The 24,833-nt window shown below is 33.9% G+C and overlaps 1 protein-coding gene across 1 annotated transcript in view; it reads left to right on the forward strand.

The window, feature by feature from the left end:
* DNAH14 (dynein axonemal heavy chain 14) overlaps positions 1-24,833 on the forward strand; it is a 386,173-nt gene that overhangs the window by 8,906 nt on the left and 352,434 nt on the right. The window contains exons 2-3 of the mRNA XM_051996560.1: positions 3,617-3,770; positions 13,626-13,723. Of these exons, the coding sequence (XP_051852520.1) occupies positions 3,636-3,770; positions 13,626-13,723 (233 nt within the window). The 5' untranslated portion in view covers positions 3,617-3,635. The remainder of the gene's footprint in view (positions 1-3,616; positions 3,771-13,625; positions 13,724-24,833) is intronic.

Genomic DNA, 24,833 nt, shown 5'->3' on the forward strand with positions numbered 1-24,833 from the left:
TTAATACGTTATTGTTAAGTAATTATTCAATTGTGTCCAACTCTGTGGCCCCATTTAGTGTTTTCTTAGCAAAGAGACTGGAGTAGCTTGCCATTTCCTTCTTTAGCTCATTTTACAAGTGAGGAAATGGAAGCAAACAGGATTAAGTAACTTGCCCAGGGTCATACAGCTAGTTAATGGAATCTTCCTGACATCAGGCCTGACACTCTTCTCTACTGTACCACTTAGCTGCCTCTATTTTTATATACTTTCCCTCATAAATTTTAATACTAATAATTCACATTAATTTGGGTTTAAATTTTACAGCCCAGTAATCTGTGCCCATTTTATAGATTAATCTATTACATAACTGAAGCTCAGAGTTTTAAATTTTTTTGTTCATTTTGAACTTAAATCCAAAATGAAGAAAGAAAAAACAAAACATTTTCTTGTACATAGCAGAACATGAGAGAAATCAATATAAAAATAAGTTTCTATTTCTCAAAAATCTCTATATCTTACATATTGTATCCAAAGCAACATAGCTTTTCCATTCTTCCTTCAAAGTGTTTCCTTTTTGTTCTCTGGTGTGTACTTTTCCCCCCTTCCTTCAACCCCCCATTGCCAAAAGGCTACAGTTGAATGGGAATATATAAACACATACATACATACACATGCATAAACATATATATACATACACAAATATATATGTGCATTTATATCTGTATCTATCTGTCTATACTATTCATATTTCTATTTGCCATTTCTTTTTAGGAGGTGGGTAGCATCTTCATAAGTCCAAGTCTTTCCATATTTTTCGAAATCAGTCAACTCATCATTTCTTATATCAATATCCCTCACAATCATATGCTATCTAAGAAATTCTCTATGAAAATCCTGTCCCAATTTTCTGCTTTCCTCCTAGTTGAGTCTCACAGGATTTAAAAAATTATTTCAGTAGAGCACTGGATCTGGATATGTGACCCTGGACATATTAAACTCTGCTTCAGATTTCTCAAATATGAGATGGCGATAATAACTGCTTACCATTGATAGTAGAAGGATAAAATGAGATAATATTTGTAAAATGCTCTATAAATCTTAATGTGCTTATATGCTAATGACTTTTGTTGTTGTTGTTAATTTATTATGCTACTTAAAAAAAATCTCCATAACATCTTTGAAGGCAGTGCCTAGACTCATATTTACCTTTGAATCTCTCACAATAACAACTGTACAATAAGTACAATGCTTTATATTTAACAGTAGCTCAGTATTTATTGAATTCTGAGATTTAGTCTTCCTGGCTAATATTTTTATAGCTCTGTAACCCCTTTTTTCTCTCTTCTCCCTCTCTCTCTCTCTCTCTCTCTCTCTCTCTCTCTCTCTCTCTCTCTCTCTCTCTCTCTCTCTCTCCATATCTCTCTCTCTCTTTCTCTCTCTCCTAAGTGACTTTCACAGGGTCACACATCCAGGAAGTGTCAAAAGTATCTGAGGCCACATTTGAACTCAGGTCCTGCTGACTTCAGGGCTGGTACTCTATCCACTACACAAAGTAGCTGCCCCTAATCTCTCTCTTAGAGTGTCTTATTTAAATCTGACCTTAACTGTGTACTCTCTCTATTCAATGTCCACTTAGGTTTCTTTACCTGTTCCTTCCCTTTCATTGGTTTTATTTACAGTTTTACAGACAGAATTTTATTTTAAGGACTTTTCTTTCACCTTTGACAGACCTCTGGGCATTGAATCACACTAATCCCTTCTCATATTTTTTGAATGTTCACAACATATTGATGAGCCCAAATTAATCTTTTTTTGGCCCAAATGAATCTTTAATATACACTAGGTTATCTGATGCTGCAGTATTCAATCACTGAATTTGAAAGATGGGAGGGAGCTCTATAAGGCCAATAATATGCAGAAGGAATTCCCATTTTAAGATACCTAATGTGTTAGCTCCTACAGGAACATACCCAAATTGAAGGAACCACTTCCATTTCTAGATAGTTCTAATTATTAGAAAGACATTATGTACATTAAGGAAGACATTATGTACATTATGTACATGCTTCTCCAAAGATTCTCCCCATTGTATTTATTGCTTGTTTTTTGCAGTTAGAGTCTTTATTACATGCTAATTCTCTAATTGTTTTATGTATAAGTTCTAATCTCTTCAAAATAAAGTAAGTCTTGTGGAGCAAAAACCTAAGCAAGGACAAGGCAGAATTGAAAACTTCTGAGTTTTAGACTGAAACCCTATTAAGTTTCCATTTCACCTGCTACCCTCGAAGGAAATTTGTGCATTGAATAGAGTGCTAAACCTGGCACCAAGAAAATCTGAGTTCCAATCCTGCTTCATACACTCAATTAAGAAAGGTATATAAACATTAAAAAGCTATTTTATGAGTAATATTTTAACAAGTTATGATCTAACTCTTTTTTGAAAAGAATTTTAAAACATCACTGATCAACTATATTAATTTTTATAAACTTTAAAGTCCTCTATAAATATAAGTTCATAACATATATTCTAGGAGGCTTTTTGTATACATCCTCTGTCCAAGCACCTCTGTCTCAAAGTAATTTGACTCGGAAGCCTCTCTGCTTTCTTCTAGCCTTCCAAGTCTGAGTTCCTGTGATTCTACCTAGAAATCTAGGTACTGTGAAAATTAAATTTTTTTCCCCACTGATACTACCTTTCTGAAAGCAAGTAAAGAAAGTAAAGTAAAATTTGGAGTGAACTACAAATGTATTGTTAGTTGAGAGTGAAATTTTCTGGAGATCAACTTGGAACTATGATCCAGCAAGGTCTCTACTTGTTCTGTATCCCAAAGACATCATAAAGAAGGAAAAGGATCCAAATGTGCAGAAATGTTGGTAGCAGTTCTTTCTGTAGTGGCAAAAGATTGGAAAATAAGTGTATGCTGATCAGTTGGGGAGTATTATTGTTCGATGAGAAATGATTAACAAGCTGATTTTAGAAAGGTCTGGAAAGATTTACACAAACTGATGCTGAGTGAAACAAACAGAAGAACCAGGAAAACATTGTACACAATTACAGCAAGATTATGCCATGATCAACTATAATAGACTTGGTTCCTCTCAGTGGTTCAGTGAGCCAAGGCAATCTCAATAGACTTTGGATAGAAAATGCCATCTGCATCCAGAGAGAGAGCTATGGAGACTGAATGTGGGTCAAAACATGTTATGTTCACTTTTTTCTTTTTCTTCTGTTTTTTTTTTCTCATGATTTTTTTCCCTTTTGTTCCAACTTTTCTTTCCCAACATGACTCATAAGGAAATATGTGGGGAAAAGGAATGTACATGTATATCCTCTCCCCAAATGTTGTTTTTTTATGTGTAACTGGCAAAAATAAAAATTTTAAAAATTGCAACTGGAAAAAATAAACATTAAAAAAAGAAAAGAAGGGGCAGCTAGATGGTGCAGTGAATAGAGTACTAGTGCTGAAGTCAGGAGGACCTGAATTCAAATCTAGTCTCAGATACAACACTTCCTAGCTCTGTGACTCTGGGCAAATCACTTAACCCAAAATGCCTCTGTAAAAACAACAACAACAAATACTATGAATGTATTCATACATAAGAGATTCTATTCATCCACTGTTTTCATTCTTAGGAGTAAAGATACTTAAGTCATGGATATGAAGGAAAATGTGCTTAGAAGAAGGGTTTCTTCTCAACTTCACCCTAGACAAAGGGATTTAGATGTCTTGCAGCATATAATCAAAAACAGGAGTTCATTTATGCAACAATATGATAAAAGTGACCAAGTAAGACATTTTTCTTTTTAAAATTTATTGTAATTATTGATATTGTAATTATTGTAATTATAGTTCGAGAATATTATAACATCTTTTTGTTTACATAATTTAACATTCTTAAAAGAGAAATTATAGATTAAAATATAAAGACATATATTTTAATGCAGAGTCCATTATAATTTAAATGAAATATTTAGAAATTAGAAATCCTAAGTGTTAGTATGATTTTCCTGATTTCTTTCAATATAAGTTTTAAAAAATTAAGATTGTTTCAATATAAATAAAAAAAGCAATGGGAAGATAAGGGAAGGAATTTTCTCAAGGACCAGTCTGTTGGATTAACTTTATTTTTCTTAATGCTAGTACTTTATTAGAACAGTTGTAGAAATGCTTATAATAAACACATTTATGTTAATGGTTATATGTTAACATTGTCCATATGTTACGGGCTTAGATATGTATACTTATTTAACAAGATAGTAATGCTCTCAATAGTGTGGTCCTAACTTTAAAGTAGTTTATTGGCTTAGAAATTTTATGAAACTTTTTCACTGAAACAAATACTACTGAGAAGAATGAAAAAATTTTAAAAATTTGCTTTCAAAGAAACACACGAACTAGAATGAAAAGAACCCAAGAAGCCATCTAGTCCAGTTTGGACCTGATTAAAAATACCATTTTCATTCCTTCCAATTTTAAGTATTTAAACAGTAGCTGCTTAACTCCTTAACAACCCTCTCTATAATAAGGCAACCCATTTTTCTTTTGGATACCTCTGTTCAGAAATGCCTTATTTCAAGCCTAAATCTGCTTTTTTTTTTTTTTTTTTAAGGTTTTCCCATTTTGTTTCTGGTTCTACCCTTGGAGCTCAGAGTCAACTTCCCTTTATATGTGACAACTCTTAAAGTGTTTTCTCTCCAGGCTAAACATTGCCTGATGTATATTTTTTAATTTTTTTCCTTGGTTAATTTGCTTATTATTTCTTAATACATATTTCTTTATCAGTTATGTTGGGAAAGAAAAATCAGAACAAAAGGGAAAAACTATGTGATTAAAAAAAACAGAAGAAAAAGGGGAAAAAAGGGAAACATATAGAATATATTGATTCTAAAAACCATGTCTTTCTTTTTTTTATTATAACTTTTTATTTACAAAATATATGCATGGGTAATTTTTCTGCATTGATAATTGCAAAACTTTTTGTTCCAATTTTTTTTTTCCTTCCCCCTACCCTCTCCCCCAGATGGCAAGTTGACCAAAACATGAAAAATATGTTAAAGTATAAGTTAAATACATAATAAGTATACATATCCATACAATTATTTTGCTGTACCAAAAGAATCAAACTTTGAAATAGTGTACAATTAATCCGTGAAGGAAATCAAAAATGCAGGTGGACAAAAATAGAGGGATTGGGAATTCTATGTAGTGGTTCATAGTCATTTCCCAGAGTTCTTTTGCTGGGTGTAGCTTGTTCAATTCATTATTGTATTAGAACAGAGTTGGTTCATCTCATTGTTGAAAAGAGCCATATCCATTAGAATTGATCATCATATAGTATTGTTGTTGAAGTATATAATGATCTCCTGGTCCTGCTCAGTTCACTCAGCATCAGTCTCTCCAGGCCTTTCTGTTTTTTTTTTTTTTAATTTTTATTTAATAATTACTTTATATTGACAGAATCCATGTCAGGGTAATTTTTTCACAACATTATCCCTTGCACTCACTTCTGTTCCAATTTTTCCCCTCCCTCCCTCCACCCCCTCCCCTAGATGGCAAGCAGTCCTATATATGTTGGATATGTTGCAGTATATCCTAGATACAATATATGTTTGCAGAACCGAACAGTTCTCTTGTTGCACAGGGAGAATTGGATTCAGAAGGTAAAAATAACCTGGGAAGAAAAACAAAAATGCAGATAGTTCACATTCGTTTCCCAGTGATCTTTCTTTGGGTGTAGCTGCTTCTGTCCGTCATTTATCAATTGAAACTCAGGTCTCTTTGTCAAAGAAATCCACTTCCATCAAAATATGTCCTCATACAATATCGTTGTCGAAGTGTATAATGATCTCCTGGTTCTGCTCATTTCACTTAGCATCAGTTCATGTAAGTCTCGCCAGTCCTCTCTGTATTCATCCTGCTGGTCATTTCTTACAGAACAATAATATTCCATAACTTTCATATACTACAATTTACCCAGCCATTCTCCAATTGATGGGCATCCATTCATTTTCCAGTTTCTAGCCACTACAAACAGGGCTGCCACAAACATTTTGGCACATACAGGTCCCTTTCCCTTCTTTAGTATTTCTTTGGGATATAAGCCCAATAGAAACACTTCTGGGTCAAAGGGTATGCACAATTTGATAACTTTTTGGGCATAATTCCAGATTGCTCTCCAGAATGGTTGGATTCGTTCACAACTCCACCAACAATGCATTAGTGTCCCAGTTTTCCCGCATCCCCTCCAACATTCATCATTATTTTTTCCTGTCATCTTAGCCAATCTGACAGGTGTGTAGTGGTATCTGAGTTGTCTTAATTTGCATTTCTCTGATCAATAATGATTTGGAACACTCTCTCATATGAGTGGTAATAGTTTCAATTTCATCCTCTGAAAATTGTCTGTTCATATCCTTTGACCATTTATCAATTGGAGAATGGCTTGATTTCTTATAAATTTGGGTCAGTTCTCTATATATTTTGGAAATGAGGCCTTTATCAGAACCTTTAACTGTGAAAATGTTTTCCCAGTTTGTTGCTTCCCTTCTAATCTTGTTTGCATTAGTTTTATTTGTACAAAGGCTTTTTAATTTGATGTAATCAAAATTTTCTATTTTGTGATCAGTAATGGTCTCTAGTTCATCTTTGGTCACAAATTTCTTTCTCCTCCACAAGTCTGAGAGATAAACTATCTTGTGTTCCTCTAATTTATTTATAATCTCGTTCTTTATGCCTAGGTCATGGACCCATTTTGATCTTATCTTGGCATATGGTGTTAAGTGTGGGTCCATGCCTAATTTCTGCCATGCTAATTTCCAATTATCCCAGCAGTTTTTATCAAATAATGAATTCTTTTCCCAGAAGTTAGGGGCTTTGGGTTTGTCAAACACTAGATTGCTATAGTTGACTATTCTGTCTTGTGAACCTAGCCTTTTCCACTGATCCACTAATCTATTTCTTAGCCAATACCAAATGGTTTTGGTGACTGCTGCTTTATAATATAATTTTAGATCAGGTACAGCTAGGCCACCTTCATTTGATTTTTTTTTCATTAATTCCCTTGAGATTCTCGACTTTTTATTGTTCCATATGAATTTTGTTGTTATTTTTTCTAGATCATTAAAATATTTTCTTGGAAGTCTGATTAGTATAGCACTAAATAAATAGATTAGTTTAGGGAGTATTGTCATCTTTATTATGTTCGCTCGGCCGATCCAAGAGCACTTAATATTTTTCCAATTATTTAAGTCTGACTTTATTTGGGTGGAGACTTTTTTATAATTTTGCTTATATAATTCCTGACTTTCCTTTGGTAGATAGATTCCCAAATATTTTATGGTATCAACAGTTATTCTGAATGGAATTTCTCTTTGTATCTCTTGCTGTTGGGTTATGTTGGTGATGTATAAAAATGCTGAGGATTTATGGGGATTTATTTTGTAGCCAGCTACTTTGCTAAAATTATGAATTATTTCTAATAGCTTTTTTAGTAGAATCTCTGGGGTTCTCTAGGTATACCATCATATCATCTGCAAAGATCTCCAGGCCTTTCTGAAATCATCCTGCTGGTCATTTCTTACAGACTAATAATATTCCATAATATTCATATACCACAATTTATTCAGCCATTCTCCAGTTGATGGGCATCCATTCATTTTCCAGTTTCTAGCCACTACAAACAGGGCTGCCACAAACATTTTGGCACATACAGGTCCCTTTCCCTCCTTTAGTATCTCTTTGGGAGATAAGCCCAGTAGAAACACTGTTGGATCAAAGGGTATGCACAGTTTGATAACTTTTTGAGCATAGTTCCAAATTGCTCTCCAGAATGGCTGGATGAGTTCACAATTCCACCAACAATGTATCAGTGTCCCTGTTTTCCCACATCCCCTCCAACATTCCGCATTATCTTTCCCTGTCACTCTAGCCAGTCTGACAGGTGTGTAGTGGTATCTCAGAGTTGTCTTAATTTGCATTTCTCTGATTACTAATGACTTGGAGCATCTTTTCATATGGCTAGAAATAGTTTCAGTTTCTTCACCTGAGAATTGTCTGTTCATATCCTTTGTCCATTTATCAATTGGAGAATGGCTTGATTTCTTATAGATTAGAGTCAATTCTCTATGTATTTTGGAAATGAGGCCTTTATCAGAACCTTTGACTGTAAAAATGTTTTCCCAGTTTATTGTTTCCCTTCTAATCTTGTCTGCATTAGTTTTGTTTGTACAAAAACTTTTCAATTTGATATAATCAAAATTTTCTATTTTGTGATCAATAATGATCTGTAGTTCTTCTTTGGTCATAAATTCCTTCCTCTTCCACAGGTCTGAGAGGTAAATTGTCCTATGCTCTTCTAATTTATTTATAATCTCATTATTTATGTCTAGGTCATGAACCCATATTGACTTTATCTTGGTGTATGGTATTAAGTATGGATCGATGCCTAGTTTCTGTCATACTAATTTCCAATTTTCCCAGCAATTTTTGTTAATTCTTCCCTTCTCCAGGTATCTGATAGATAAATCATTCCTTGCTCTCCTAATTTGCTTGTAATATCACCTTTTACACTTATATTATGTACCTATTTTGATCTTATTTTGATATGAGGTGTGAGATAAAGATCTTTGTCAAGTTTTTGACATATTATTTTCCTGTTTTCCCAACAACTTTTGTGTAATAGTAAGTTCTTATCCCAGATGGTGTTTCAGTTTTTATCAAACACTAGATTATTATAGTCATTGATTATTGTGTCATGCATATTTTATCTATTCCACTGATCCACCACTCTATTTCTTAGCAAATACCAAATGGTTTTGATGACTGCTGCTTTAGAATAGAGTTTTAGATCTGGTACTGCTAGGCCACCCATTCTTTGTATTTTTAAAAGGGAAGGGAAGAATTTATGATCAAAGAACAACTAGAGAACATTATGAAATGCAAAATGGACAACTTTAATTACATTAAATAAAAAAAAATTTATACAAAAAAGAACAACATAAAGAAAATTAAAAGGGAAGTACAAAGCTAGGAGAAAATTTTTACAGCCAATGTTTCTGATAAATGCCTCATTTCTAACATTTCTAACACATATAAATAACTGAGTCAAATTTATAAGATAGTCATCACTCAATTGATAAATAGTCAAAGAATATGAACAGACAATATTCAATTGATGAAATTAAAGCCATCTACAATCATATTCCTTTTGTTAAACAGTGAGTTCTTATCCCAAAAGCTGGGGTCTTTGGATTTGTCAAATACTAGATTATTAAAGTTATTAACTGTTTTGCCCTGTGCACCTAATCTATTCCACTGATCAACTTGTCTATTTCTTAGCCAATACCAAATAGTTTTGGTACCCGCTGCTTTATAATATAATTTTAGATCTGGTATAGCTAGGCCACCTTTATTTGATTTTTTTTCATTAATTCCCTTGAAATTCTTGACTTTTGTTTTTCCATGAACTTTGTTGTTATTTTTCTAGGTCATTAAAATAGTTTTTTGGGAGTCTGATTGGTATAGTGTTAAATAAGTAGATTCGTTTAGGTAGTTTTGTCATCTTTATTATAATTGCTCATCCTATCCAAGATAAGATTTGTTAGTGATGTATAAGAATGCCAATGACTTATGTGGATTTATTTTATGTCCTGCAACTTTGCTAAAGGTGTGGACTATTTCTAATAGCTTTTTAGTAGAATCTCTGGGGTTCTCTAAGTATACCATCATATCACCAGCAAAGAGTGATAATTTGGTTTCCTCATTACTTACTCTAATTCATTTAATCTCTTTTTCAACTCTTATTGCCAAAGCTAGCATTTCTAATACAATATTGAATAGTAATGGTGATAGTGGGCAACTTTGTTTCATTCCTGATCTTATTGGGAATGAGAACCATGTCTTGCATAGTTGGTCATCACACAGTCTTAACCGTTACTGTGTACATTGTGTTCCTGGTTTTGCTCAGCATTGTTCATGTAAATCTTTCCAGGACTTTCTAAAGTGAGTTTGTTCATCAGTTATATAGAACAAAAATAATCCATGACTTTCAAATACCATAACTTATTTAGTTATTCCTGGATTGATGAGCATCTTCTCACTTTCCAATTCTTTGCCACCACAAAAACAGCTGCTACATTTTTGCATAGGTGGATCCTTTTCTTTCTTTTATGATTTCTTTGGGATATAGGCTCAATAGAGACATTGCTGGATCAAAGGATATATGCATAGTTTAGTTACTCTTTGGCCATAATTCCAAATTGTTCTCCAGAATGATTGGATCGTTTCACAACTCCACCATTAGTGCATTAGTGCGCCAGGTTTCCCACAGCCTCTCCAACATTTATCATTATCTTTTTCTGTCATTTTAGCCAACTTGAGAGAGATGGTAATTCAAGAATTGTTTTAATTTGTATTTCTCTAAAAATAGTGATTTATAGCATTTTAAGACCTCACAATCCCATCAAATTAGATTCCTATTTTTCCTCTCTTTTTCAGTCAAACTTATTTTTTAAAAAAAGCTTTCTACTCTGTCTCCTCTTTCTTATTCTTTAACTTTTTGTAATCTGGCTCCTGATGTCAACTCTCAACTAAAATAAGACTCTAAAGATGCCAATGATCTCTTGAGTGCCAAGTCTTTGCTTAGTCTTCATCATTTTTAATGCTTTGCTACAGTTGACACTGTTGACCAGCTTCTCACCTTGGACATTCTTCCTTCTGGGTTTCTGTGATATTCTATGTTCTGGGTATTCCACCCATCTATCTATTCTTTTTATGGATCATAAATACAGGTGTGGATATTTCTCAGCACTCTGTCCTAGAGTCCTTCCTCTTCAAGCTTATTCCTGTCAACTTAGTGACTTTCATTTCTGCTTTGGCCATAAACCTTGAGGGTCTTTTCCTCCAAGATTTATTCATTCATTCATCCATCTAGATTTTTTTGGACAAGGTGAAAGAGGAGATTGTTTGCCTTATCTACTACTTAGCCTTAATCACTGAATGGGTACCACCTCAGTCAAACTGAGACCTGTTGAAAATTTTAACTTATAAAATTCAATGTCTCTCATTTCATCCAGGGCCATTTTTATCCATTTTAATCTATATCTGGCCACTGGATCTAGATGGCTCAGAAAGGGAAAGTGAGGCAGGTAACTTTGCATAGCACTCTCTCACTTCAATCCCCCTTAACATGGAAGAGATAACTATCCCTATCAGTCATTTTTTGAAGCTACCTTAATCTCAGAATGTCCAAAATAGAACTCACTATCTTTTCCCCCCAAACCCACCCCTCTATTTTTCTTCCCTATTTCTGTGGAAGGCATCACAATTCATTCATCAATATGGCTATCACCCTTGAATTTTCATTCTCCTTCAGTTCATATTTAGTCATCTGCCAATTCTTGCCATTTCTATATCCACAACATTTCTGCCTCCTGTCTCTTTTCTCTTTTTAGTTCTGGACTTTATCACTTCTCACCCACAGTATTGCAATGGTTCTTCAATAGTTTTATCTATCTCAAGTGTCTCCCCACTCCTAATTCATCTTCTGCTGAAGTGATTCCCTCCACCCACTACTCCCCCCAGTCAGTAAACTCCTGTGGCTTCCTATGGTCCGTCAAATGAACTAGAGCTTTTGTTCAGCTTTCAAAAGCTCTTTACAACCTCATCACAATCTAAATTTCCTGTCTCATCATTCTCATTTGCCCACTCTACTGTTCAGCCAAACTGGAATTCTCTTCATTTCTCACACATAGCACTCTATCCTATTTCTCTTCATACTCTTACACTGGCCATTCCTGTATCTCTCACTTTCAAAAAAACACAACTTGAACAGTATTTTCTATGTAAGCATTTTATGATCACTCCAAATGCTAAGTCTTTCTCCTTCTGACTCCCATGTATTTGATTTATCTTAATTTTGTATTTGTACTGCATGTACTTATAAGTACATGTATTTAAGTTCAAAATGAATATTTTTTTTAATTCTCTGGGACTAGTTCCAATGATCTTGTGATAAAGAGAGCCATCTACGCCCAGAGAGAGGACTTTGGATCACAACATAGCATTCTCACTCATTTTGTTGTTGTTTGCTTGCATTTTGTTTTCTTTCCCATTTTTTCCTGTTTGATCTGCTTTTTCTTGTGCAGCAAGATAATTGTATAAATATGTTTACATATATTGGATTTAACATATATTTTAACCAGTATAACATATATTGAATTACTTGCCATTTAGGGGAAAGAGGGGAAAATTTGGAGCACAAGGTTTTGTAAGTATCAATGTTGAAAAATTATCCATATGTTTTGAAAACAAAAAGCTTTAATAAAAATTAAAATAAAATAAAAATTCTCTGAGCTTTAGTTATATAGATTTATCTATAAAATGGACACAGATTACTGGGCTGTAAAATTTAAGTCCATATTAATGTGAAGTATGAGTATTAAAATTTATGAGGGGAAGCATATAAAAATAGAGTCAGCTAAGTGGTATAATATGTGTGTGTGTATATGTATGTATATAGTATACACATTCGTATACAAGTGATATTACTTAAGGTTCTTGAAAGAATTGTTGTCATTTTTATGTTTGTATCCCTAGTGCCTATCACAGTGCCTGACACAGTGTAGATACTTATTAAATTCTTATCAGTTGATTGATTGATTGATGTGAGAAGGAAGATGATAGCAGTAATTAACTACTGGGTTTTGGACGAGGTTGAGAAGAAAAAGAATCCAGGGGACAAGAGATATAGAGCATGGTGTAATCTTGAACTTCTCAAAAATAGAGTCGCTTGATCTTCTCCTTTGAGAATTTCAAGATTTAGGTTATTAGGACCACAAAGCTGCCTAGATTATAAGACATGTCCTTATGACAGAAATTTAAAGTTATACAAAATGGATAGAGCCCCTGGCCCAGAGTCAGGAAAGCTGAGTTCGAATGTGGCTTTAGATACTTAATAGCTTTATGACCCCGTACAAGTCACTTAATATGTATGCCTCAGGTTCTTCAAATGTAAAGTAGTACAATAATAGCACCTACTTCTCAAAGCTGTTGTGAGGATCAAATGAAATATTTGTAAAAACTACATAGATGGCTCATAGTCGGTGCTATTATGTAAATACTTACTCTCTTTCCTTTCCTCCTTTTGAACAAAATTTTAATTATGATGTTTATAGAGATTATATTGAGGAAAAAGCAAGAGAAAAAAAGAGTCAGAAAAAATTTATTGGCAGAGCAAGATGGGCTAATCAATGCAATTTGAAGCCCTAGGCTTCAATTCTCACAGATTTCAGATAAACTGTTTATTTTGTTCCTTTTGAGAATAATAGTCAAAGGAGTTTGGGTATCTGGAACCCTAAACTGCCCTGTGTGTTTTTGTTTTCATGTTATCAGTTGTCCAGAAATAGGCACACTTACATGTAAAGCGAAAGGATATGAGGGGGAAAAGGTACCCAAGATCAGGAAAGGCTGCAAAAATGCTATAAGTGGAATCAAAACCAACATGCAAATTTCTAGAAAATAAGTTATGTAAATCGAGTCCTATTTTACATACTAATGGTTAGAGATCAGCTTAGAAATGGCAAAAATATGTCATACCTGCATTTTAAAAATGAAAAGCAAACTAATATAAATGTCTTTCTGCAGCCAAATCCTCCACAGAATTCTTTTAGAAACGTTTCAGATATGTATGAAAGACTGAGGAGGAAAAAATATGAGAAGATGGAAACCAAGCCAAGACTAAGGTAAATTAAGATGGAATTGAAAAATAAATTTGCGTTTTCTCCCTGCTTCCTATGGAATTTTATTTTTTGAATAAATTCTAAAGCAAAATATCACTAAATTAGAAAAATAAAATGAGGTTAAGGTAATTTTTATTTGGTGAAAATTTTGTATTAGAGAATATTTTTAATGAAATACAGTTTTATTACTTTTGAACACTAGTCTGTTAGTAACTATCATGTGCCTCCTATGTGCTAGGCTTTGGGGGTAAAGAATCAGCCCCTGTCTTCAAGTTGCTTACAATCTAATGGGGAAAAACAGCACACAAAAAGAAGATAAAAAGCAATGTAAAGATGCCTGGTATGGGAGCATCATGAAGAAGGCCAAATGGATCCAATTGAGTAGAAAGTGAAAAGATTCTCAAAAACTAAGTTATAAATATTTGCCAATAAGCAAAGCAATTGTCCTTAAAATAAAGTACATCCTTCTCAGCCTATAATTTAATGCCCTCCACAGTCTGATTCCCATCTATATTCTTTGCAGTTTTATTTTCAAATATTATGCTTTGTCACTTCTATATTCTAGCCAAACGGGATTTTACTAGCTGGTGGTTTTCTGCACTTGATACTCCCATCTCCATGCACAGACAGCATTTTCGTACCATTCCAATCTCTTACAATCTTTGTCTTCCTTCAAGGCTTCGCTCAGGGGTCACATTCTCCTTAGAGCATTCCTTGCTGCTCCTGATTGTGACTTTGTTCTGCTAATTGTCTTCATTGTACCATGCTCATTTGCATACATATATCCAATCAATTTCAAGTTCTTTGAAAGACAAGAACTTTTGTCTTTGTATCCTTTGTGTATCCTTGAACATAATTAGAAATGTTTGTGCCTTGAAATGAATTGAGGAATATAAAAATATTCTGATAGGAATGAAATTATAATGTATCATAAATTTAATGCCACCCAGATGGTACAATGGATATAGTATTGCTCTTATATTCAAGAAGACCTAGATTCAAACACAAACTTATTTAGAAACTTATGAGCTGTATGACTCTGAAAAAGTGACAGTTTCTGAATGCCTGAGTTTCCTTAACTGCAAAATGGTAATAATAACAGAAATAATATCCTTGGATTGTTGTGAGGATCAAGTGAGATAATATTTGTAAAGCATAACATAACAATGCCTGTCACATAGTAGACACTTAATGCTTATTTGATGTTACCACTATTTACCACTCCTTCTTAGTTTTTTCTTTCTAGGTTTTCATGTCACTGCGCTCTATATCTTACCAATTCTTTTTTCAGGTTTATGTTCCTTTTTTCTACCTCCTCCTGCATGATTGCATGATAAATCTTTAGAGTCTTTTTCTTTCTCTGTGTATTTTCTCGCTCTGCCTCGGCCTCTCTCTCTCTCTCTCTCTCTCTCTCCTCTCATTCTATTCCTCCCTTCCTCATCCTTCTCTGTCTCCTTTTCTCACACATAATCAGATAATGTGGGTTCAGCTATATCTCAAGGTAGATGACTCCCAAATTTCTATATCTAGTTCCAGTATTCTACCTGAACCCCATCTTTGTTTCAGTAACTGCCTTCTGGAAATTTTTAACTGATATAAGCTATGAGCATCTCAAACTCAACTTATCCAGAGTCTCTTGCCCACTTTCCTCCACACACCTCTCCTAAAATTATTTCTGTTAAGAGCACTATTGCCTTTTCAGTCATTCAAGTTCAAAACCTCATTCTTGATTAAGACAGCCCCATACCTCTCTAAAATAAACTCCAGTTTTCCCATTCACCCCGGGATCAAATATAAAACCGGTTTGGCTGTTCAAAACCCTTCATAACCTCTTTCCCATCCAACCCCATTCCTGCCATTACCCACCTCTTGTGTAAATCTTCTTATATCTTTACCCTTACCTCCACATATTCTGTGATCCAATGACAGTTGTCTTAATAATCCATCTCCCCAACTCAGAATATTTTTATTGACTGTCCTCCAGGCACTTTTTACTTTCTGCTTCCTGGCTTCCCTGACTTTCTTCAAGCTTCAACAAAAGCTTGTACCTTCTACAAGTAGGCTTTCCCATGCTTAATGCTTGAGCCTTCCCTGTGTTGATTATTTATATAGCCAGTATCTATCTTCCATGTACTGTTTCCATGTGTTCCTCCTATTAGATTGTGAACTAATTGAGATTAAGCATTTCCTTTACCTTTCTTTGTATCTCTAGCACTTAGCACAATGGCTGGCAGATAATAGGTTCTTATTAAGTGTTTATTGATTTTATTGACTTACCTCTCCCTCATCTCTCAAATCTAGCCAGTTGCTAAAATTTTGTCAATTCTCTCTTAAATATATTTTTCACATATGTCTATTTGCTTCACTCCTACAACCTATACCATCTTTCCCCCTCTAATCAGACTCTCTGTTTCTATCCCTATCCTTTCTAGTACTTTCTCTATACAATTGCCAAGTTGATATTCTTAAAATATCTAATCATGTCACTTTCTTGTTCAAGAAGCTCCAGGAGCTCCCTCTTGTGTCTAGCATAAAATATAAATTTAGCTGTTCAGCTTTCAAAACCTATTGCAACTTCCCCAACTTCAGTTTACTTTTCCAGGTTTACTACACATGAGCTTGATCCATTATTAGGATGGGGAAGGAAGTTGATCTCAATTTCAGGATAACCCATTTGCATAATTTTCCCCAAACAAAGAATTCTACCTGGCAACAAGGATCCTATGCCCACATATTATTTTGTGTGTATCTTTGAAGATAGGGACTAATTTATTTTTGCCTTTGTATCCTCAACTCCTAGCATAGTGCTTGATACATAGTAAGTACTTCTTAAATGTTTGTTGAACCTTCTTGAATTGAATCTTTCCTTCCATTGACCTCAATCTAAATGCTTGCTGCCATGTTTCTTTCTTTTTTTTTTAGTTTTTGGGTTTCTTCAAATGAGGATATCTAGGATATCTTCTTAATATAGATTGCCATAGCATAAAGTAAAAAATGCACAGCAGAGAACAAAAGAATAAGCTTCAAGGAAGCAAAGATGGACAATCATTAATATAATCTCTTCTATTATTATATATGCTTTCTTGAAATAGAAATTTATTGTTACCTATTTTGAATTCTCCCTGATGTTCTGCTGGCCATAGACAATGTGGTACATTTTTGTCCTTTTTTATATTTTCTATTTTGTTTGTTCTTATTTTGTATTTAGTTTTAAATAAATATTTTTAAAAGAATAATCTAGTAACTGGGAAATATATATGTATGTGAATGTGTATACGTATGTATATGTGTGTGTATATATATATGTTTGTATATATATTACCATGCTCCTTTACCCCTAACTCATGTGCTTTTTACTGTTCTGAATAAGATAATGTCATCCAAACCCATATTCTAGTTCTGATTTTCATTCTTCCAAGTCTCAGTGAAGTGTTGTAGAATAATATTAAATTTTTGAAAAAGGATATGTAGCCTTCACACGTGGCTGTCTTTGTCATTTTAGGGAAATCACTCATTTTTGGTCCCAGTTTCTTTATCTGTAAAATAAAGGATTTGGACTATATCAGCAGTTCTCCAAGTGTAACCTGGAGAGTATTGAAGATTCTGAAGACTCTTTTGGGGGATAGTACACAAAGTCAAAACTGTTTTCATAATAATACCAACAAATTTTAGTAAATAATACACTAAATGTCTCTCATTATAACCCATAAAAACAAAATATCTACTAATTTTTAAGAATATAAAGGGGTTCTGATGCACAAAAATTTAAGAACCTCTGGATTAAATGATTTCTGAGGACTTTGTGACCTTTCACTATACCTCCCTGACTTGGTACTCCTAGTTCATTTTGAGTGGTAGTTAAATTTTGCTTATATTTGCATTTGAGATTAGCTGTTTGAGGATGGATTTAATTGCTGGCTACTTTCTTAGATTTCTTAGGTAGTTAAGTGGTATAGTGCTGGACTGGGAGTCAGAAAGATCCAACTGCAAATTCTTCCTCAGATATTTACTAGCTTTGTGACTTGGCAAAATGCTTAACTTCTCCCAGCCTCAGTTTTCTTATTTGTAAAATGTGAACTATAAAAGCTATTACCTCTCAGGATTGTTGTGAGGTCTGAATGTAAAGCACTTTGCAAACTTTAGAGTACTACATAAATACTAGCTATAATGTTATTTTTATTTTATTGAATGTGAATTTCTGGTTATCTCTGTTGCTATTATGTTATAATTGTTCTCAATGGTATCTAGCTTTATGGATATATGTTGGTAGTTTTCTCTTTTCTCCATCCTTTTCATTTTAAAACCTATTCAATTACATTTTAAAATACCACAAAAGTATATACAATATATACAATTGAGTATATATAATTCTCAATACAATTTTTAGAGGGAATTCTATTGTCAGTCATAAATTTTTAAAGTCTATATTTAAAGTGTTGTCCTTCAAAAATCCAAATCCCATTTCCAGTCACCATCTTCTTAGCCAATTGTTCACTTTTCAGATGAACTTTTTCTTCTCTGCTACTGGGCCTGGAGAATCAGTCCTCTTTCCACTTCCCTTCAGACTTCCACTCTTCAGTCACAATGGACACTAGAGGGTCTATCAAGAGCAGGTCTTCTGGCAATCCATTTCTTCCCTTGCCTATGCCTCCACTGCCCAGTTTCCACCAGGTTCTAGACATCCCCTTTCAGCTAGATACTTATCCCCCATAACTATCTTTCCAGAAGGAATGCTGAGACCCACCTCCACTTCAACTGTTGAGATCAACTTCCTTCCCCATCCTAATAATTTGGGGGTCTATCTGCCCCCTCAGCCCCACCCCTCCTTCTGTACTTCCCCTTTCCCATTGTGAACACAGCTACTCACACTGCTTGGATCCTTAGATATACATTGAATGATGAACTTATAATCCTTCTGGTAAGGTGGTGGACCACCAGGCCTTACTATTTAATTTCTCTTACTAAATACCTACAAATCTTTTGGTTATCACCCTTAGATCTGCTGATATACCTGAAGGATTCCTAGGTCCTTCCACTAAGTTGTTCAGATCACTGGGCCCCTGTAACAAACCTCACATGTTTGTGTATGTAGTCTACTCCAATTACAATGAGAAATCCTTTGAGATTCCTTTTGCTATTTGCACTTCCAGGGTTTATCACAATGCTGGGCACTTATTAAGTGTTTAGTAAGTTCTTTTCCTGTCATTTACCTTCAGGGGGCAAGAATGTTTATTTTTTCTTTTTTTTTTCTTTTTTCTTTTCCTTTTTTTTTTGGGGGGGGGTTTCATTTTCTTTTTTTTTTATTTTATTTTATAATAACTTTTTATTGACAGAACCCATGCCAGGGTAATTTTTTTACAACATTATCCCTTGCACTCACTTCTGTTCCGATTTTTCCCCACCTTCCCTCCACCCCTCCCCTAGATGGCAAGCAGTCCTATATATGTTAGATATGTTGCAGTATATCCTAGATACAATATATGTTTGCAGAACTGAACAGTTCTCTTGTTGCACAGAGAGAATTGGATTCAGAAGGTAAAAATAACCCCGGGAAGAAAAACAAAAATGCAAATAGTTCACATTCATTTCCCAGTGTTCTTTCTTTGGGTGTAGCTGCTTCTATCCATCATTGATCAATTGAAACTGAGTTAGGTCTCTTTGTCAAAGAAATCCACTTCCATCAGAATACATCCTCATACAGTATCATTGTCGAAGTGTATAATGATCTCCTGGTTCTGCTCATTTCACTTAGCATCAGTTCATGTAAGTCTCTCCAAACCTCTCTGTATTCATCGTGCTGGTCTTTTCTTACAGAACAATAATATTCCATAACATTCATATACCACAATTTACCCAACCATTCTCCAATTGATGGGCATCCATTCAATTTCCAGTTTTTAGCCACTACAAACACGGCTGCCACAAACATTTTGGCCCATACAGGAGGGGGCAGGAATGTTGAAAACTGAGTCTGCATCTCTGTCATTGTCAGTGTCTTGTTTAAGTCTTAGTAATATTTAATAATAGTCTTCTATGTTCCTTCTTTCAATGTCATTGTGTCTATGGGAATTCTCAGAAGTAGTCATTTAGACAACATTTTTGACAAATTTTGAGAGTTTCTGTGTTACATACTTGTATACATCACTGAGAAAGAGAACAGACTTCTCTATTGTTATCAGATCAATACTTCTAAGAAAGATGTCATCATTTACCATTATTCTTCTTTTTCTAACTTCTATCTGCTGCTCCATGATTTGAGAGCAAAACAGAAAAACATTTGAATTTATTTTTCTCCATGCCATTACTTCATGTACATGAAGACAATTGTGTCATGTCTTACCTGAGCCTTCTTTCGGCCATACATCCCAGTTTCTTTCACTGATTCTCACAGAGCACTTGAGGCCCTTCACCATTCTGGATGCCCTTCACTGTACTTTCTCTAGTTTATCCATGGATTTTCTAAAATATGACAGCCAGAGATATACACTATCTAAATCTAAATGAAATCTAAATAGAAAATAATGGATAGATCCTTTTCTTTCCTGAAGCACTGCCTTAATAACAGCTCAAGAAGTCACTGGCTGTTTTGGCTGTCTTATCACATTTGTGACTCACCTTGAGGATATACCCCAAATCCAATCTTTTTTTGGATAAATTATAAGGGAGACACATTTCCCCCATCATATCTTGTATTTGTGAAGCTGATTTTTTAACCCACATTTAAGACTTTACTTTTATCCCTATTAAATTTTATCCTATTAAAATCAGCCCAAAGTTCTACCTTGGAAAGAGCTTTATTTTTTTACTTTGGCTCTTTGCATCAACCCTTCAGGCTGATTAACTGTTTACATTGGCTTGAATGAAATGAGAGTCATGTCATCTTTTCTTTTTAGTGAGATGATAGATTTACCATCTACCTTCTGTCTTTACTCTGCCAACTCACAGGACTTTCATAAGATTTACTGACATAATCAAAAGATAGATAAATTACTACACTTGCCTCACTTCTGTGTCTTAGGACTTTGGGGTCTTTTCATTTGTTCTAGGTTATCTCAATTGGAGTGTGATCTCCTTGAGAATAGAGATTGTCTCACTTTTCCTATTTATATTCTCAGCATCAGGGCTTAGTACATAATAAATGTTTAAAATGCTTTTTAATGCATTCATTTATTTCACCTGGTTTAGATCCTAGTTATTCTCATATATGAGACCCTAGCTCATCCTTCTTTCTTGAGGAGTTCAGTATTTACCTCAGTCTTCCTCTGATATGCAATGGCTGATTTATTTTAGGACTTCATTATATTTACAGGTGTCTCCTTTAATACCATAGCCATATATTTCATGAACTTTTTTGACTTTCTTAAGCTATGCTATCAATCAACGAGTATTAAATGCATATTATATACCAAGCTTTGCGCTAATCCTAGGAATAGAAGTACAAAAAAATCAAACAATCCCCACAAGATATCAAAGACTTAATCTAAAGTGCCAACTATGTGAATTGAAAGAAGGATTCAATATATATTATAAATGCAGAATTCTATTTGCACGTAGCCTGCATTTTAATAATACACATGAGAAGTACATTTTAAAAAATAAACATATTAACATATATTTGATAACTTGCCATTTAGGGGAGAGGTTGGGGGAAGGGAAGAGAAAACTGGAACACAAAGTTTTGCAAAGGTTAGTGTTGAAAATTTATCCATGCATAAGTTTTGAAAACAAAAAGCTTTAATAAAAAATATAAATATAAAGCTTATAAATCTATGTATATATTTGTTCATGTATAAATAAATTCTTAAATAATTGTGCATATATATTTGTAAAATAGTTGTTAATGTTTAAATATAACATTTTAAAAACAGCTGTAAATACTTATATTCAAATAGTTAAATATAAGGTAATATAGGAATGAAAGTATTAGAGGTTAAAAGAAATAGAAAAGGCTTCTTGAAGAAGATGGTGCTTGAATTTCATTTTAAAGGAAAAAAGAGATGCTAAGGTAGAGCCTCTAAGGAGGCAGTGCATACCAAGCATGTGGGGTAGTCATTGAAAAGGCATGAATATAGGAGACAGAGTTTTCTGTTGGAGCACTAGAGAGAGATCAACTTGGTAAAATATCAGAGTGTGGGAAGAGGAGTAATATTCAATGAGACCAGAAAGGTAGGTTGGGGCCAGGTTGTCCAGGATTTTAAAAATGAAACTGAGTTCATATTTTCTGTTAGAGCCAATAGGAGGCCTCTGGAGGTGGTTGAAAAAATGAAATCATGTGATCAGATCTTCATTTATGGAAAACTATTCCGAAAGAAAGTTATAGAATGAAGAGGGATATGGAGACACTTGATGCAAGGAAACTGCTTAGGAAGCTGTTGAAATAACATAGATGAGAGATGACGAGAGCTTAACAAAAGTGATATTTCCATAAGTAGAAAGAAGAGTTTGGATTCAAGAGAAATTGTGAAGCTAGAAATGGCAAGATTTGGCAACATACTAATAGATGGTCTAAAGGAGAGTGAGGAATCCAGAATAATTCCTGAGAGACTAGAAAAATGATGGATATCATTCACAGAAATAGGGGAATTTGGAAGAGGGGATCTTTTAAATGAAATAATCATGATTTCAGTTTTGGATCTCTTGAGTTTTAGATATCTCTGGCATAGCCATTTTGGAATTTCCAAAAAGCAATCGGTAATGTGGAACTGAAATTCAAGGCAAAGACTAGATGTAGAGATTTGGGAGTTATCTGCATGAAATTTGATGAAGTGACCAAGAATTTACAGGGAGATGAGGAATTAGGATGGAATCTTAGGGAACACTGTGAGTTAGTGAGATGTAGGTAATGAGCCAGCAAAGGAGACTAAGAGCAATCAGGGTAAAGCCCAATCAAGAGAAAGTAATATTATAAAAACTCAAAAAGGTGAAAGTATCTAGGATGGTCAGCGGTGTCAAATGCAGTAGATAGGTCACAAAGGCTGAGAACGGACAAAAGATCATCCGATTTAGCACTAAAGAGAACACTGGTGATTTTTGGAGAGATCAGGTTCAATTGAATGATAATATCAGAATCCAAGATTGTAAAAAAGCTTAAAGAATGAGTGAAAGAATACATAAAATAAAATTAGTTTGCATAAATTTTTCAAAATTTGGCTGAGAAAGTTAAGAGAAATACAGATTAGTGGACATAGGATCATGGGAAGGTTTTTTTTTTTTTATTTTGAATGATAGAGGAGACTTAGGCATGTTTGAAGGCAATGAGGCATGAACCAAATAAGGAAAGATTAGATTCGAGGAAGAAGGTAGATGTTTGAAGATGCTATGTTAGAAGAAAAAAAAACAAAACTTGAGATCAAGGGATGGAGGGAATTAAAAGTCTGAGTGTAACATTTAGGTATAGAAGGAGTGATGCACACAAACAATGATTGAAGAGACCATGGTCAGAAAGGAGAATGTTAGAGTTTCTAAATAGTGAAATTGAAAATTTATGGGTAATAGTAAGATCAAATTTGTGACTATCCCTATGTGTGGGAAAAGAGGAGTGAAGGATTCAATCATGAAATTTTAAAAATATTAGAAATTGTGAAATTAGAGAGTTTAGTTAAAGAGGATATAAGGTATATGTATTGTGATTAAATATTTCTGTGCTGTAAGAAATGATGAACTTAATGATCTTAGAAAAACATGGCTAGACTTGCACAAAATATTGAAGAGCGGAACCAAGAAAATATTGTATGAAATAACAAGTTTTAAGAACTGCTTCACTTAAATCCAATTCACATGCATTCTCATGACATCAATTGATTCTCTTTGAGAATGAAGGACAAAAAACAGTATTATTTTTTGTAGTTCTATTTCCCAAGATTCCCAAATAGCTTTGAACCATAAGAGCTATTTATTAAATATTTATTGCATAAATGGAAAGCATGTAACATGATGAATGTTTAAAGAAACTGAACAAGAAACTGGAAAGGAAAAGACTAGGAAAAACATCTTCAAATAATGCATCCTCAACTAACTTCGAAGGGTATTAATATAAGAAAAATTTTTTTCTGTGGTGTTCTCTATGGCACTGAGGCATTTGATCGCACAATAAATAGTGTTGAGCCTCAAATCAGAAAAACCCAAGTTCATATGTAGCCTTTAAATGCTAGTAGCTGTGTGACCATGAGCAAGTCACTTAACCTCTGCTGCCTTAATTTCCTCTTCTATAAAATGGGGGTAATAGTATCTACCTCCTTAGGGTTGTTGAGGATCAAATTAGATAATATATAACTTCTTAGCACAGCATAAATGCTACATAAATGTTTATTTCCCTCCCCTTTTATCAAGATAGATAGAATCAATAGGTAAAAGTTATGAAAAGTAGATTTTAGTTCAACATAAAATATTTCCTAATGAATATAGCTTCTCCATAATAAAATTGGTAGTATTGAAAGAAGGCATATAAGCAAGGGCCTAGTCTTTTGAATTTAACTTTGTACCTAGCCATATTTCCTATCTCATTGAGTAGAAAAAAAATTGTGTTTTTTTAATCAATGCTTTAAAATATTATAGTATACCTTTTCAATAGAAACCCCTTTCTTTGCTGATTCATTTTGGGATGATCTTGAGCAAATTGTGAATTTTTATACTTTGATAACAACTTTAGTGTCTTGAATAAAAAATACATCTCAAGCTCTTGTATCTTACTGAGTATTTATCTTTAATAAATAAGTGAAGATTAACCATTTATATTGCAGTCAGTAACACAAAATTTTGAGTGCTATCCATGTATGAAATAGTCTTATTTGTTTTTTTTAAATAACTTTTTATTGATAGAACCCATGCCAGGGTAATTTTTTATAGCATTATTCCTTACACTCACTTCTGTTTCGATTTTTCCCCTCCCTCCCTCCACCCCCTCTCCCAGATGGCAAGCAGTCCTTTACATGTTGAATAGGTTACAGTATATCCTAGATACAATATATGTGTGCAGAAGCGAACAGTTTTCCTGTTGCACAGGGAGAATTGGATTCAGAGGGTATAAATAACCCAGGAAGAAAAACAAAAATGCAAGCAGTTTATATTCATTTCCCAAATAGTCTTATTTGGTGGGATTTTTTGTATTTTTGAG

This window comes from Antechinus flavipes, chromosome 4 (assembly GCF_016432865.1).
Source record: "Antechinus flavipes isolate AdamAnt ecotype Samford, QLD, Australia chromosome 4, AdamAnt_v2, whole genome shotgun sequence".
Classification (NCBI taxonomy): domain Eukaryota; kingdom Metazoa; phylum Chordata; class Mammalia; order Dasyuromorphia; family Dasyuridae; genus Antechinus; species Antechinus flavipes.